Below are 13,468 nucleotides of genomic sequence, written 5' to 3' on the forward strand. Positions count from 1 at the left end.
AATTGAAGTGTTGTCTCATCTTACCCTTATTTTACACCTTTTGTTAGCTCTAATCATTTCAAGATCCAGTGTGACGTGTTCTTTGGATGTTTCGACCGGGCAGAGGCAACATGACAGAGTATTGCTTTTATTTGCCAATGGTTAGAACCATTCCAAACGAAGCATCTTATTCATGACCTAAAGTCAACAGTCATCATCTTTATTCGAAAGATGGATGACTCTTCTTTGTGGAGAAACGTGTTCAAATCTTCACTAACCTCACAAATTTCTCGAGTACACTTTCGCTGGGAAAAAGCTAAATTTCTGACAGTGATGAATGGAAGAACTAAACCAATGTCTACGATTGCACTATCGTGTATTACCCCGATCATGCAAGTGTATTGCTGCTACAACAACAAAAGACGTATCTACCCTTGAACGTCTTTAGCTTGTCTTATCCCATTCTAATCAGGATTTGTGAGTATCGATTTGACGATACTTACAAATGATCAAGAATTGTTCAAGTCGTTATAATCACTTCTTATGTCTGAGTAGAGAGAGGAAAATATCGCTATTCGAGATTTTGGTGATGTATGGTGATTATCAATTGATGTGACAAGTCAATTCGCTTTTCGTTGGTTCAAAAGTTCAACATTTTCACCTCTTGGTGATGGAAGGTATTCTAGTTAACCTTGGGTATGTGTCTACCCTACTACACTTCGTATTGCCTTGAAGTGGATGCACTGTCTAGAAGAACTGTTGACGTTGGAAGTGCAATTGTGACCATTAATTACTCAATCACCCAGCAAATGCTCAGTTGAACGAATCTTTACCGTGGTGATTGGATATCTTGAGAACTACTGTTGTAGTGAGGTTATGCCTTCCAATCCAGTTGTCTCGTACTCTAGGTTTGATCCTCAAATTCTTGAGTATTTTTCTAGCCTTCTCGACGTAGTTACTTTTCACTAAGTTTTGGAGAAGTCTTCTTGAATACCACATGTAGTAAGTCTTGTCACCGGCTACATATCTCCCTTATACTAACAACCAGTCTAAACGGACTATCCAGATTTTCTTGATGTGTTACGTTTATTTGCTTTATAGTTGTAGCATGATCGTATTTGATACTTATCTTCACTAGAAATGCTTATAACTACAATTACAAAATTGTTGGTCTTTGTTATGACACTATGGAGATTCTTTGCTTAGCACTTGCTTGATAGAGGAGTTTTGCAAACAAGTGTTCAATTGTGAGAGTTCACATTATAGAAATGTTATCTTATTGTTGTTGTTACCCAAGTAGGGGTAGTGCATGAGCATGGTAGAGACTTGACTAGACGTTAATTGTTTATTTCCCAATGGGGGGCATGATGGTAATATTGCACCCTCGGGAATTTGTTAGTTGCTTATCGTGACAACAATGAGTTGTCGATATCGCGGGCTGCAGAGCATAATATCAAGGACTTATTTGTTGGATTCGTTAAGCAAATAAATAGGTATATTCTTTTATGTTAGTGCTTACCTAGTACTTATTGTTTGTTGTATTTTACCTATTTATTACTTGGGCTCAACCCAAGGATATTATGTACTTCATTTCGGAGTACGCGACGCATGGGAGTGTAGTAGAGAAAATCCTATGTTCAGTTTTAAATCAATACAACTACTTTAACCTTATGTTGCTATTTATATGTATTTTTTACGGGATGTTAGTGCATATAAATATTTTAGACGTTTTGTTTTTGTGAAAACTATTATATTATAGTATTGTACTGAAGAAGAAGGAAATTATGAGTTGGAGGCATGATAGAGGAATCATTGCACTCCGATCGCAATGGAATGACATTTTCCCTTTTGTGCAACCGCTTTAACTTGATTTCTTTGTTACGTACACATATTTTATTCTTCCTATCTTCGAGTTTTGTGTAACAAATGATTTCAAATTTTGGGGACGAAATTTTCTTAAAGGGGTAGATTGTGACGACCTATCCCTACTTTTCAAGGTAATTTTCTTTTTATTGGTGTAATTTGACGGTCATACCCTTTTTGGACAAAAGTGGAATGTGATGTGGATGTAGTTTTTGGCTTTCAGATTCATTTTCTTGGGTTCGTACTTAATTAGTACTCGTTGTCACGATCTCGTGGATGTGAGTTAGACCCGAATCGGATTTGTAACAAAAAAGTTACGCTCCGATAAAGTAGGTTGAATATGACTATTTTTGTACACGCGTGTACAAATTTACAATATCATAACACTGTCAAGAGGACAGATTTTGTACATTAAAAAAATTTATACAAAATCTGATATCCAATCCTCCCCTTGATTTTGTGGATCCGTGTTCCCTACACTTCACGCATTCAACCAATCAAAACCCTTAAAACCCTCTCATTCTCTCATTTTCCCGGATTTCCTCACCACCAATCACTTTTGTTCCCTCAATTTGGCATCCAATTCGTGACCTTCACACTAGTCACCAATAAAAAAAAAAACTTAGTATTCTCTCTCTCTCCCCCCCCTGAAGGTCTCTCTTTCACTCTCTTTTCTCTGCAACAAGGAAGACCAACCCTAAATCTTCATTGTTCGAGCTTAAAAAACCTTACCATTGTGTTCACCTTACCTCCACGAACACAACCATACCAACCAAACTAAGAATGGACGAGTTTTGACTCGCCAACTCGGAAGGTTTGAACTCGGACGAGTTGAGTTCGACGTGTTTTCAACCGAGTCACGATGTTTTAGGACTCGAGAAAGCCTCTACGCAACTCCCTAGGGTCCCTAGTCAAGGTTTGAGTAAGTTTTGACGTGAAACAACTCGGTTTCGAGAAGTTCAAGTTTGACCCATGCATTTCGAGCCAATGTCCGGCCAAACCACAACGAGTTGGCCGGCGTGCAAGGTATCAATCTCTTCATTTACCTGAGTACTATAACTTTCCCTTTTTTTTCACCCAATTTCATTGAGTATTGAAGAAGTTATACTTATTTGAATCTTACCCAGTTTCCTGCGAGTTTGACTGCTTTCGAGGCATTTTACGACCAAACATGGCGAGTTAGATGTCGTGCAAGGTACCATTCTCTTCGTCTCTTCGAGAATGACAACTTTTGTTTTTGTTTCACTCAATTTTGTTGAGTAACGAGGAAGTTGTGAACGTTTAAAGGTTGTGTGGTTTTCAGGCCGAATTCCGGCCTTCCTCTTCCTTTGGGTCTGGCGACCCATATGTTGGACTTGGGCTAGGCTTTTAAGCCCTACCTTTTCAAACCTAGGCCCTTAGGGCCAAGTAGAAGAAGGCCTTTGGCCCGTGACTCTAAACCCAAACCCATAATCCCTTTAATTCTTTTATTTTTATTTTATTTGTTAAATTAAGAGCCTTGGGCCTTATTTGTGAAGGCCTAAACCCCAAACCCAATCCCTAAAGCCCTAAACCCTTTTAGTTTAGGCCTTTAGGCCTAGAACGCTTAAGTCCAACCTATTAATCTAACCCAACCTAATAACCCTTAACCCAAATGAAATATTCCATTAGGGAATATTCCATCCGTCAGGGAATATTCCGTCATTCAAGGAATATTCATCCTGTTGACTTTTGTTGACTTTTCGGAAATCTAAGCAGGACCTTTCATAGGGTAATTCGACGTCCTGAATCTGTTTTTGACGTCTGTTTTCTCTAATTCAATTGTTATAATATAGTTTTATTAATTGTACCTTTTTGTGCTTAGGGGCAATTATTAGTAGCGTTTCCATCTTCGCTAGGTTGCATGACTCGTCAACGGCAAAGTATCTGTGAGTGGGCAGTTTATTTTATACCTATACATATTGATAGTTTCCCTAAATGCGTAGTTACTTCACTTTTACGCTTATATTGCCAAGTATTCATTATTGTGATATGAAATGTGATAGATGCTGCTATATGGTTGGGATATTATTGTCATGACATTCATACATATTGTACATGCTCATCTTGCTGCACCCTGGTTAGTACTTCGCCCAGGGCCAGGGCCAGTCCTTCACATGTATGTTCATATCCGCACCATTTGTTCGCCTTGGATCCAAGTTAGGTGCCAGTCCTGTCAGGTAGATTGCATTAGGCAATCTGACTTGTATGTGACCATGCTTTTGCACCAATCTTTGCGTGATCGTAGTACTAGAGCGCATTGATTACACCCAGTATTGTCGGGTAGAATTGCCTTGGGCAGTCCCAACTCGTGTGCTAGCTTAGATGATGAGCAAACTACTTATAATTGATTATCACATGATTATATTACTTTGGCATTTGATATATCATGACTTGGCATATTTCTGGTTATATTGCTGTTATATTCGATTACATACTTACGTAGTATGTTTTAAGGAAACTATACTTGTTTTACGACGAGGGGTTAGTATATTCAAAAATAAAGGTTTTCGTATAAGCATTGTTTTGCTGACTCACTTAACTTTGTTTTTCGCCCCTTCAGGTTTAGTAGCTGTATTTATGCATATACGAGGATTCTGGCAAATCTTAGGAGATGGTTACCTTCAGTGGTATAACCTTCATCCTATTTATTATACTGTCTTATGCTCTAACATCACGTGTGAAAAGGGTTCAATCCTGCTCACCCGCACACTCTTTTGATTAGGCACTTTTAGGTTTAATTTATTCACTTTTTCCACATCACTACACTTTATGGCTTCGTCACCTTCCAGGTGTCGGCCAACATAACTCAATTCAGAGTCCAAGTAGGCATTCCAGGGCGGGGTGTGTTAGTTTGGTATCAGAGCCTAACCCTGGCTGTGGTGTGCCGACGAGAACGTCGGGCCCCTAAGGGGGTGGATTGTAAGATCCCACATCGCCAGGGAGTGATCCTTATATGTATATTATCATCCCTACCTAGCACGAGGCCTTTTGGGAGCTAACTGGCTTCGGGTTCCATTGGAACTCCAAAATTAAGTGAGTAGCACGCGAGAGAAATCCCATAATGGTGACCCACTGGGAAGTTCTCGTGTGAGTTCCCAGAAACAAAATCGTGAGGCCGTAGTCGAGGCCCAAAACGGATAATATCGTGCTACGGTGGTAGAATGGGCTTGGGATGTGGTGGATCCCTGGCCAGGATGTGACATAAGAGGTTCAACTTAAAAAATAGACGGTTTGGATCGTAAAAGTTTGATTTTGTGTGAGTCCCACAACTAATCCCCATTTAAAAAAAATAAAAATAAAAATAAAAATCTCTTCCCTATAAGGCTTCATTTGTGAAATGATGGAATGATACGAGGGATCAGTAGATACAATAAGATATACTTGCAATTATAGAACAAGATATGCTTGATTAAAAGTACAATAAGATATACATGCAATTATAGAACAAGATATGCTTGATTAAAAGTACAATAAGATATACTTGCAATTATACAATAAGATATACTTGATTAAAAGTATCTCGAAAATAATATCCTGCGTAAATTTTTGTATTTTTGTATTTTTTTTGGTCTTTTGATATGGGTCTAATTGGACTAAAAATTGGATCTATTTCAAAAATAAAAAATCACTAAAAATTGGATATATTTCAAAAGATGGGCTATAAAATTGGATTTCTTTCAAATTTTCTTTTTTTTTTTTGGTTATTTGTAATTTTCGTGGACCGTCGAGTAGACATCGACCTGCATTTGGCTAGAAAAACATGAGTCATAAAGGAATGAGAAGAAAGCCAGAAACCGATTTTCCATATTGGCAGGCATTAACAAGCATCCAATGCGGAAGAAGAAGCATTAACTGCGATCAAATCCAACTGACAAAAGCAGAATCTTACCTTAGACATGGCTGACGGGCACTGCATTAAGTAGTTTTTGGAGTGGAGCCAACGCTTTTAGATGTGACCGTTGCTTGCGTTTGCATGCGCGCGAGGCCGTCGATGCCTCGATGGACCATTTAGCAAGTGATTACTGAGTAGGCAAACGCATGATAGCACCCACAAATCGGGAAAACTTTCAAGCTATTGCGGCATTGCCTGGTTTTCCGTTTTCAGAGACTGACCTACTCCGGTTACCAAACAGTCAGTCATCTTTCTTGGTTCTGCAGAATGCTGCTGATTAATTTATGCATACAATGCATGGGGATGGGGGTGCGGGTGGGGGTGCGGGTGGGTAATGCTATGTTTGCTATGTTCACTTGAGAGTTGTCTCTGTAAATTCATAAGACCTATTAGAAAGACTAATTCCAAATCTAGAGATTTAATCAATATTAGATAATTAAGTAATTTTCTTGATTGGACCATTAACAATTTTTTGATATTTGAAGTATATACATTGCATCTTGGGGTTTTTATAGTATTTAAAATAATTGACTATATAATTGTGCGCAACTTTGTCTCCCTACTTGCATTGTTTAGTTTGACTTGGAATATCGACTATATAATTGTGTAGAGCCTACTTATAACTATGATTTAGTTGTTTTCTTATATTCTCAAGTACCTATTAATTCAAGAGTAAATTGTACAAATGGTCCCTCAACTTTAATCAAATTGGAGCAATGGTCCCTCAACTAAAAATTCATTACCATTGGTCCCTCAACTTATCAAAATGTGTAGCTATAGTCCTTTTCATCAATTTTGTCAAAATATTGTCAAAATAAGCTATGTTGGAATAACCATTTATATAATTAGGGTCCCTTAACTCATCAAAGTGTATAATTATGGTTCTTTTCGTCAACTATGTCAAAAAATTTGTCAAAACGAGTTATATTGGAAGGACTATTGTTACAATTGGGTTAAAGTTAAATGACCATTTCTCCACTTGAATTAAAGTTCAGGGACCAATGGTAATGGATTTTTAGTTGAGGGACCATAGCTGCACGTTTTGATAAGTTGAGGGACCAAAGGTAATGGAATTTTAGTTGAGGGACCATTGCTCCAATTTGATTAAAGTTGAGGGACCATTTGTACAATTTACTCTTAATTCAAAGTCTCATAAACTAGTTGTCAAGATAACACAATTCCAATGATTTTTCATGTCCTCATCTTTTGAAAATATTGTATTTATCTATTTATTTATCATAAACAGATAACTAATTAACTCTCGTTTGAACAATTTTTATAAAAATGTGATGTTAGATGTGATGGTTGACGGTTGGATTCATTCTTTAGATCATTAAAAAAGAAGCTCAATCACCACTTAGTACTACTGTCTAATGTTATTTCTTTTCACTTGTAAGTGAAATGTATTAGGTTTGATTTCGCCAAAGATGAATATGAATCACATTATTGTTAGCCCGTTGAGAATTAACTCACTCTTCCACCCCTTAATGCATTTTTAGATCTCCGTAGCTTTTTTCTTCTAATACATACAAGCCAAATACAAAAATGTAACTTGTAACAGTTTTTTTTTTTCTCGTGAGAATAAACTACAAAGATACAAAATGTTGAGTAAATCAAGAAAGCAAATACAACCACCACATTACCTCTTGAGACTTATTTTACAAACCCTAACTTTTAATTTGAACAACACAATACTCCAAAATTAATTAAATTATCATCAGTTAGATAGGAACCAGTGGTTTCTCAAGCATTTTCTCACCGTTATGATTATCCAAACTAATCACCCACTTTGACATATCCAGTTCCACCGAATCAACCTCCCTCCCTCCAAATTCAAACACAAACCCTCTCTTGTGATGACGCACCACCCTCGGACTCCTCAAATTCAACACCCCCGTTGACCTCGACTTGTTCAGCCTCACCACTGACGGCGCCACCCTCAGCGCCACCCCACCCCCCGCTCCCTTCCGCCCACGATTCCTGCCTCCTCCTGCCTTAATCTCATTCACCGACCCAATTGACTTTGACCTCGCCACGCAACCACCTATCATCGCGTCCTCCTCACCCTCGCACTCTGCGCCCAACACACTCGATACCTTCCCGTTCAACTTCCTTCTACTCCCCCCTCTCATGCTCTTCACGTTTACAACCTCTTCGTATTCGCCGGAGTGGTGGTCATGACCATCGTTTTTATTCTCCACGCGCTTCGCGTTCACTCGCCGTTTGAATCTGCTCCATATAGGCGGCGCGTGGACTCTCTTCCTCGCGATTTTGAGGCACTCGACCACCTCCGCCATTGTGGGCCGCCTCTCGACGGAGGATCGCACGCACTTCGCAGCCAACACCGCCACGCGGCGGATCACGGCAGGGTCCGACGGCGGTCCGATTCTGGGGTCCAAGATTCCGGCGAAGTCGCCGCGCTTTATGATCGGCATGGCCCAGTCCACCACCGATGGCGGACTGTAGTTCACGTCAATGGCGTTTCTCCCGCTCAGAATCTCCAACAGGAGTATTCCGAAACTGAAGACGTCGCTTTTGGTGCTCAGATCCCCAGGCGCAAGATAGCCCGGGTCGAGGTACCCTAACGTCCCCGCCGGTGGTGTACACTTAACCCGAACGTCCTCCACGTGTCCCCTCAACGCCAGCCCTAAGTCGCCGAGCCGCGCGTTTCCGTCCTTGTCGATCAAAACGTTGGACGATTTAATGTCGCGGTGGATGACGGGCGGGTTGGACAAGTGGAGCGCCTGAACTGCTTTCGCCACATGTAAACAGAACCGGACCCGCCTGGTCCAACCGGGCGGTTGGGAGTTTAAGTGTAGCAGGTCGTAGAGGGAGCCGTTGGGCATGTACTCAACGACAAGCAACTTAGTGTCGTAATCGTTTCTTCCATCGGCGCAGAATCCGATTAGATTGACGAGCCTGGGGTGGTGAACTCTCGAGAGGATCTCGATCTCGTTCTCCGCGTTGTGAAGACTCGCCGACGACGACGGCTTCGTGGTTTTCGTCTTCTTAACGGCGGCGACGAGGCTGCCGTCGTCTAGGATGGCCTTGTAGACACTTCCGTGGCTTCCTTTGCCCAGAAATCTGTCAGCGGCGAACCCATTGGTGGCGGCGACGAGGTCGTCGTAGTAAAAGTGTCTGATCTTAATGGGCTTGTTGATGTGTTGGGTTTTGTGGGTTCTGGGTTTTCTCTTGCGGTCCCAGTTGTAGGGATCGCAGGTGGCGATTGCCGACTCTGCATTGCAAGAGAGGTAACCCATGTTTGCTGTTAATTTCTCAGTGACAAGTAATCAAATACCTGATGGGGCAAAGAATGATGGGCTTATGCTTTTGGTGGGTTTTTCAAGGTAGTGGGGAGGAGGAGATGGAGGTGATAAAGGTAAAGGTGGGAGGAGAAGGAGGAGGTGGTGGAGAGTGCCAAAAGCCATTAGTACAAAGAGGGATGGGGGTTGCGGTGCTTAAAGTCTTTGACTATGGTTATGTGATTTACAGCCTTTGGTTTTGGGGTAGAAAGGGATGTGAAAGCAATTCAAAGAGGCAGTGTGCATATTTTTAACTTTTGGCAAGTGGGTTTTTATTATTTTAGGTTTTTTTACATGCAAAAAAAGTGTGCATCTTTGAGAGGAATTGCTTGGGGTTGTTGGTCTTTAACTATTTAAATGGAGAAGTTGGGGCCTTGTGGGATATACTTTTTCGCTTCATCTACTTTTCTAAACGACACCTCATTGCTTTATTGTTGCCATGCTGCATTAACTTTGATTTTAGTCTCAGTTCCCCTAAAATTTAATTTGTTTCATTCTTATAGAACTCACTTTTTGTTTCACATTATCTGAATTCTCCTTTATGATAACTTTTCTTACGTGGAAATAATATAGTAATCGCAACATTTCACGAACTTGATAGAATACGTGGGACGAAGATTATTAAGTTCTAGGATCAAAGTGGAACAAATTTAGTTTCGTTGGGGGATAGTGATACTAAAATAACCAAAGTTCTAAAAGATATTAGGCACTAGTCGGATGATAAGCTGGGGTCTTGCCGTTAGGTGGGACGAGAAGGGGATTTAGGTGGAATAGGCAGAATCAAATAAATTTATTATATATTATATAAATAAGTGTTTGTTAATACTCTAAAGAAACATATAATTGTATTGTGATACATAAACTGCAAAAGAAAATGATATATAGATTATAAAGTATTAGAACATATTGAAAACATAAGAAATAAGTATATAATGAGTGTTCATGAAAACATTCAACAAATCTATTACAACTTATTGATAAAATAAAATGCAAAATGAAAGTTATATGATTTTCTGTCTAAATGAAAGTTGCAACCTAGGCGGATTTAGGCAGATTAGGCCGACGCCTAAGCAGGTCCATGAGCATTTCTTAATTTTCAAACTTCTAAGGACTAATCTGAACGGTGCCTAACCATCTAATGCCTAAGCAGGGCTTTTTAGACCAAAGAAAATAACATTTCAAGTCTTTTCAAAAAAGAAAGAAAATTTCAAGAAGCCTTGGGAAATATAAAGCCTAAATTTGACTTAATGGTGCCGAGTCTCTATTTTGTAGTTGGTAGAATTTGAAGGAGATGGATTGTTTTCCCTCCCCTTCCTATACCCTTTTCATACTTTTCTATTTTGTGCGGTCACGGTTAAGTCACGTTAACATTTGTTTTTTATTTTATTATTTTTATAAAAAATTAATATAAAATATTAACATGACTTAACCGTGACCGCACAAAACAAAATGACATAAGAAGTGTATAAAGGGAAGGGTAGACCATCCATCTCCAAATTTGAATTCCAATAAAAAAGCATGGAGGATTGAAATGCATTTTTCAGTTTACATTTAATAAATTCAGTCATGGGATGATTTGGTAGGTAGGTTTAGGAAAGTAGAACCTTCTATGAGTTTATGAATGATTTGATTGATAATCCATCTTTTACCCTTTTTTTTTGGGTTATATTTTCTTCGAACCACCATCCATAAAAATTCAAGGTTGAAACAAACAAATGCAGCTATCACTTCCAATGAGGCTGTCACTTCCATTTCAGCATCTTAATTACCCACTTTGGTATCATTCTTTGCTTTTGTTTGATACTACCCTAGCATTATCGGCAGCGGTCACGGATTGTTCTGGAGCCTACTCACAAATTAATTGAACTTCCAAACAAATATGTTGTTCAGAACTAACACTATTTCATTTATCATCACACAGCCATATCGGTCCAAATAAATATGATTGTAGGGTAATGATATAGAGATCACTTGATGTGTTGTTGGTGATTGGAGTATTACATAAATATTAATTAAAGTATTTAATTTTTATTTTTGACACATCAATAATTAAAAAACGTGATCTTAAAATTCGGTTTACCTAGCTTAAACCTAGCTTTAATCAAGTTGTGATAATGGTACTACTATTTCCATCCCAAGATAATAGGATCGATAGAAGAAGGCTGGGACCCAGATGTTTGTTGTGGATGATAGGTGAGACAGAGACATTCACATTGTAATAAATTGTGTTCACATTTTCAACATGATACATACATGATAGTATGAGACTATGAGTGGTGGATAAAGGGATGGCGGTGAGACCGCGGGATGAGAGGGCAACTTAATTTATGAGGGAGGTACGGAATAGTGAGAAAACGAGGTAATTCATCTCCTAGACATGATTCATCAACTTACTCATTAGAGTCGGCTATGTGTTTTATGAGTAGCTCATCAATTCAATCACCTTATTTTAGGGACAAAGGAGACCTTTTGTCTTGAGATATTCTCTCGTTAGTAGGTACCCTTTTATTATGTTCAAGAAAAAATTGTATGAAATTTCATCTTCACTTGTAAGTGAAAGATCTTAAATTTGATTCTCGTCAAAAACGAATTTGAATCCTCACTTCCTTAGTGTAGATAATATCATTTGTTAAAAAAAAAAATTGGATGAAATTTAACAGAGGTAAGATGCATAAATATAGCTTCACTAATTTGAAGAAATGTTTTGAAATTGTTACTAGCTATCTAAGAATGTGCACGTCTCACACAATTTTGGTGTCTAGTCACTTGTACGTTGGATGCAGATTTTAAGTCTGGGGTTGGAGGGATTTTTCAATGTACATGTAATACGTTTCGGTACAATAAGTGTCGTAATACAAATAGTTGGATACTTGAAAATAAAATTTCCAACTATTTATATTATAACATGTAATGTACAAGCCATGTTCCCAAACATTGAAAAATTGCTCTCATGGTTTGGTGCTTGTCATCTTCATAGGCATGTAGTTGGATGAAGGAAATCGTTGTGTGAAAGTGAATTTAGAGGAATAGATCCGTTACAAAGTTGTACGATTTATTTCACAATGTGAGTATCATATATTAAATCAATCAAAATAAGTGTTCTTACATAATAATATGCCAAACTAAACGAATAAAAATTATTTGTAAGTTTCTTGTGTCATACAATTCTCTTTCCTTTTTTACAAATGATCAAGAATTATAGTATTCAAAACAACAATTTACATGAACAATCATGCATTTGATATTCTAACAAAATTAATGTACCAATTTCTCTCATCAATGTATATGCTTTGGTATAGCTATTAACTTTGGTCGGTTTCTCCAACCCATATTTTTATGTCTTACACGATCGTTTTTATAATTGTCAGTAACCCCATTTTAACAGAATTTTACTAAACAAGTAAAAATATGTGACCTTCCCTTTGGATTATAAGTTGGATCTTTTCAAATAAAGTATGGATAAAAACCCAAATAAAAAAATAGAGAACACAGAGAAACATAAGTGTGAGTGGGAGGCATGATGAAGTTGGCTTTAACGGCACTCCGAAACGTGGGATAAAATACTTGCGTTTGGGACTTGGGAGTGGAGCCTTCTGCGTTTTGACTGAAGCCATTTGTATTTTTCCATCCAAACAACAACAGTAAGTTGGAATTCCAGTACCGTCCAATAAAACTAACTTATGGCTTCGTATTTTTCCAACCAAACAACAACAGTAAGTTGGATTTCCAGTCCCGTCTAAGAAAACTAACTTATGACTCAAATCTTTTAGTATGTACGGTTGAACGCTTTATTTATTATATGCTTGTCACATGTTGACTCTAAAAAAATTTCTTAGTCTACGTGATGCGCAACCTAAATAGTTAATAAGCTAACTACTTCCTTCTGATGAATGTGGGTGTGCTAACTCCCTACCAAGCTCGGCTGACGAGTATAATGAAAGTTGTTGGCGTGTCAAACGCACTTATGACTTATGTATCTAAGTGATCACAACCGAGGAAGGACCACGTCTTGGCATTTAGGTTATAGAGCCTGAAGACAAGCCTGCTAGTCACTGTGAGGTTCAAATAAGGTTCGGCTTTCAATGTGCCGAACATTAAGTAACTTGGTAACACCTCACTTCGTCGAGAGGCTAATGAGATGACCTCTTTCAATAAGAAGGCCGAAGAATCCTTACTGACAGAGACTTTGATAGATAAGCAGTCGAACTCGAAGCAATGTTGTTGCTCTAAATTGAAGATGCTCATCGATTGCTTGATTCTACGGCTCCAGTGTAGCTAATCCAAACTGAAGATGTCGTTGGTTGTCAACACAATGCTGTTAATCCAAACCAAATGTGTGTTGACGAAGTTAAGGAAGTTAGTGTTTTCTCAAAGGTTTGAAAGGGTTTTGCGTAGATTGAGAATTTGTGCA

The 13,468-nt window shown here is 38.6% G+C and overlaps 1 protein-coding gene and 1 long non-coding RNA gene across 3 annotated transcripts; one reads left to right on the plus strand and one right to left on the minus strand.

Moving 5' to 3' along the window:
• The first annotated feature begins 2,446 nt into the window (after nt 1-2,446).
• On the plus strand, nt 2,447-6,096 carry LOC126601301 (uncharacterized). 2 transcript variants are annotated; one of them, XR_007615712.1, is made up of 5 exons: nt 2,447-2,868; nt 2,970-3,037; nt 3,686-3,749; nt 4,424-4,490; nt 5,678-6,088. It is a non-coding gene; the product is annotated as an uncharacterized LOC126601301 (long non-coding RNA). The 2 variants fall into 2 exon arrangements; XR_007615711.1 differs by having other exon boundaries at nt 4,424-6,096.
• Nucleotides 6,097-7,303: 1,207 nt separating this feature from the next.
• LOC126601302 (serine/threonine-protein kinase-like protein At1g28390) lies at nt 7,304-9,390 on the minus strand. The gene has a single exon (XM_050267993.1). The coding sequence runs from the start codon at nt 9,013-9,015 to the stop codon at nt 7,477-7,479; it is 1,539 nt and encodes a 512-aa protein (XP_050123950.1). The 5' UTR covers nt 9,016-9,390; the 3' UTR covers nt 7,304-7,476.
• Nucleotides 9,391-13,468: the final 4,078 nt, after the last annotated feature.

Source organism: Malus sylvestris, chromosome 15, assembly GCF_916048215.2.
Source record: "Malus sylvestris chromosome 15, drMalSylv7.2, whole genome shotgun sequence".
In the NCBI taxonomy this organism is placed as follows: domain Eukaryota; kingdom Viridiplantae; phylum Streptophyta; class Magnoliopsida; order Rosales; family Rosaceae; genus Malus; species Malus sylvestris.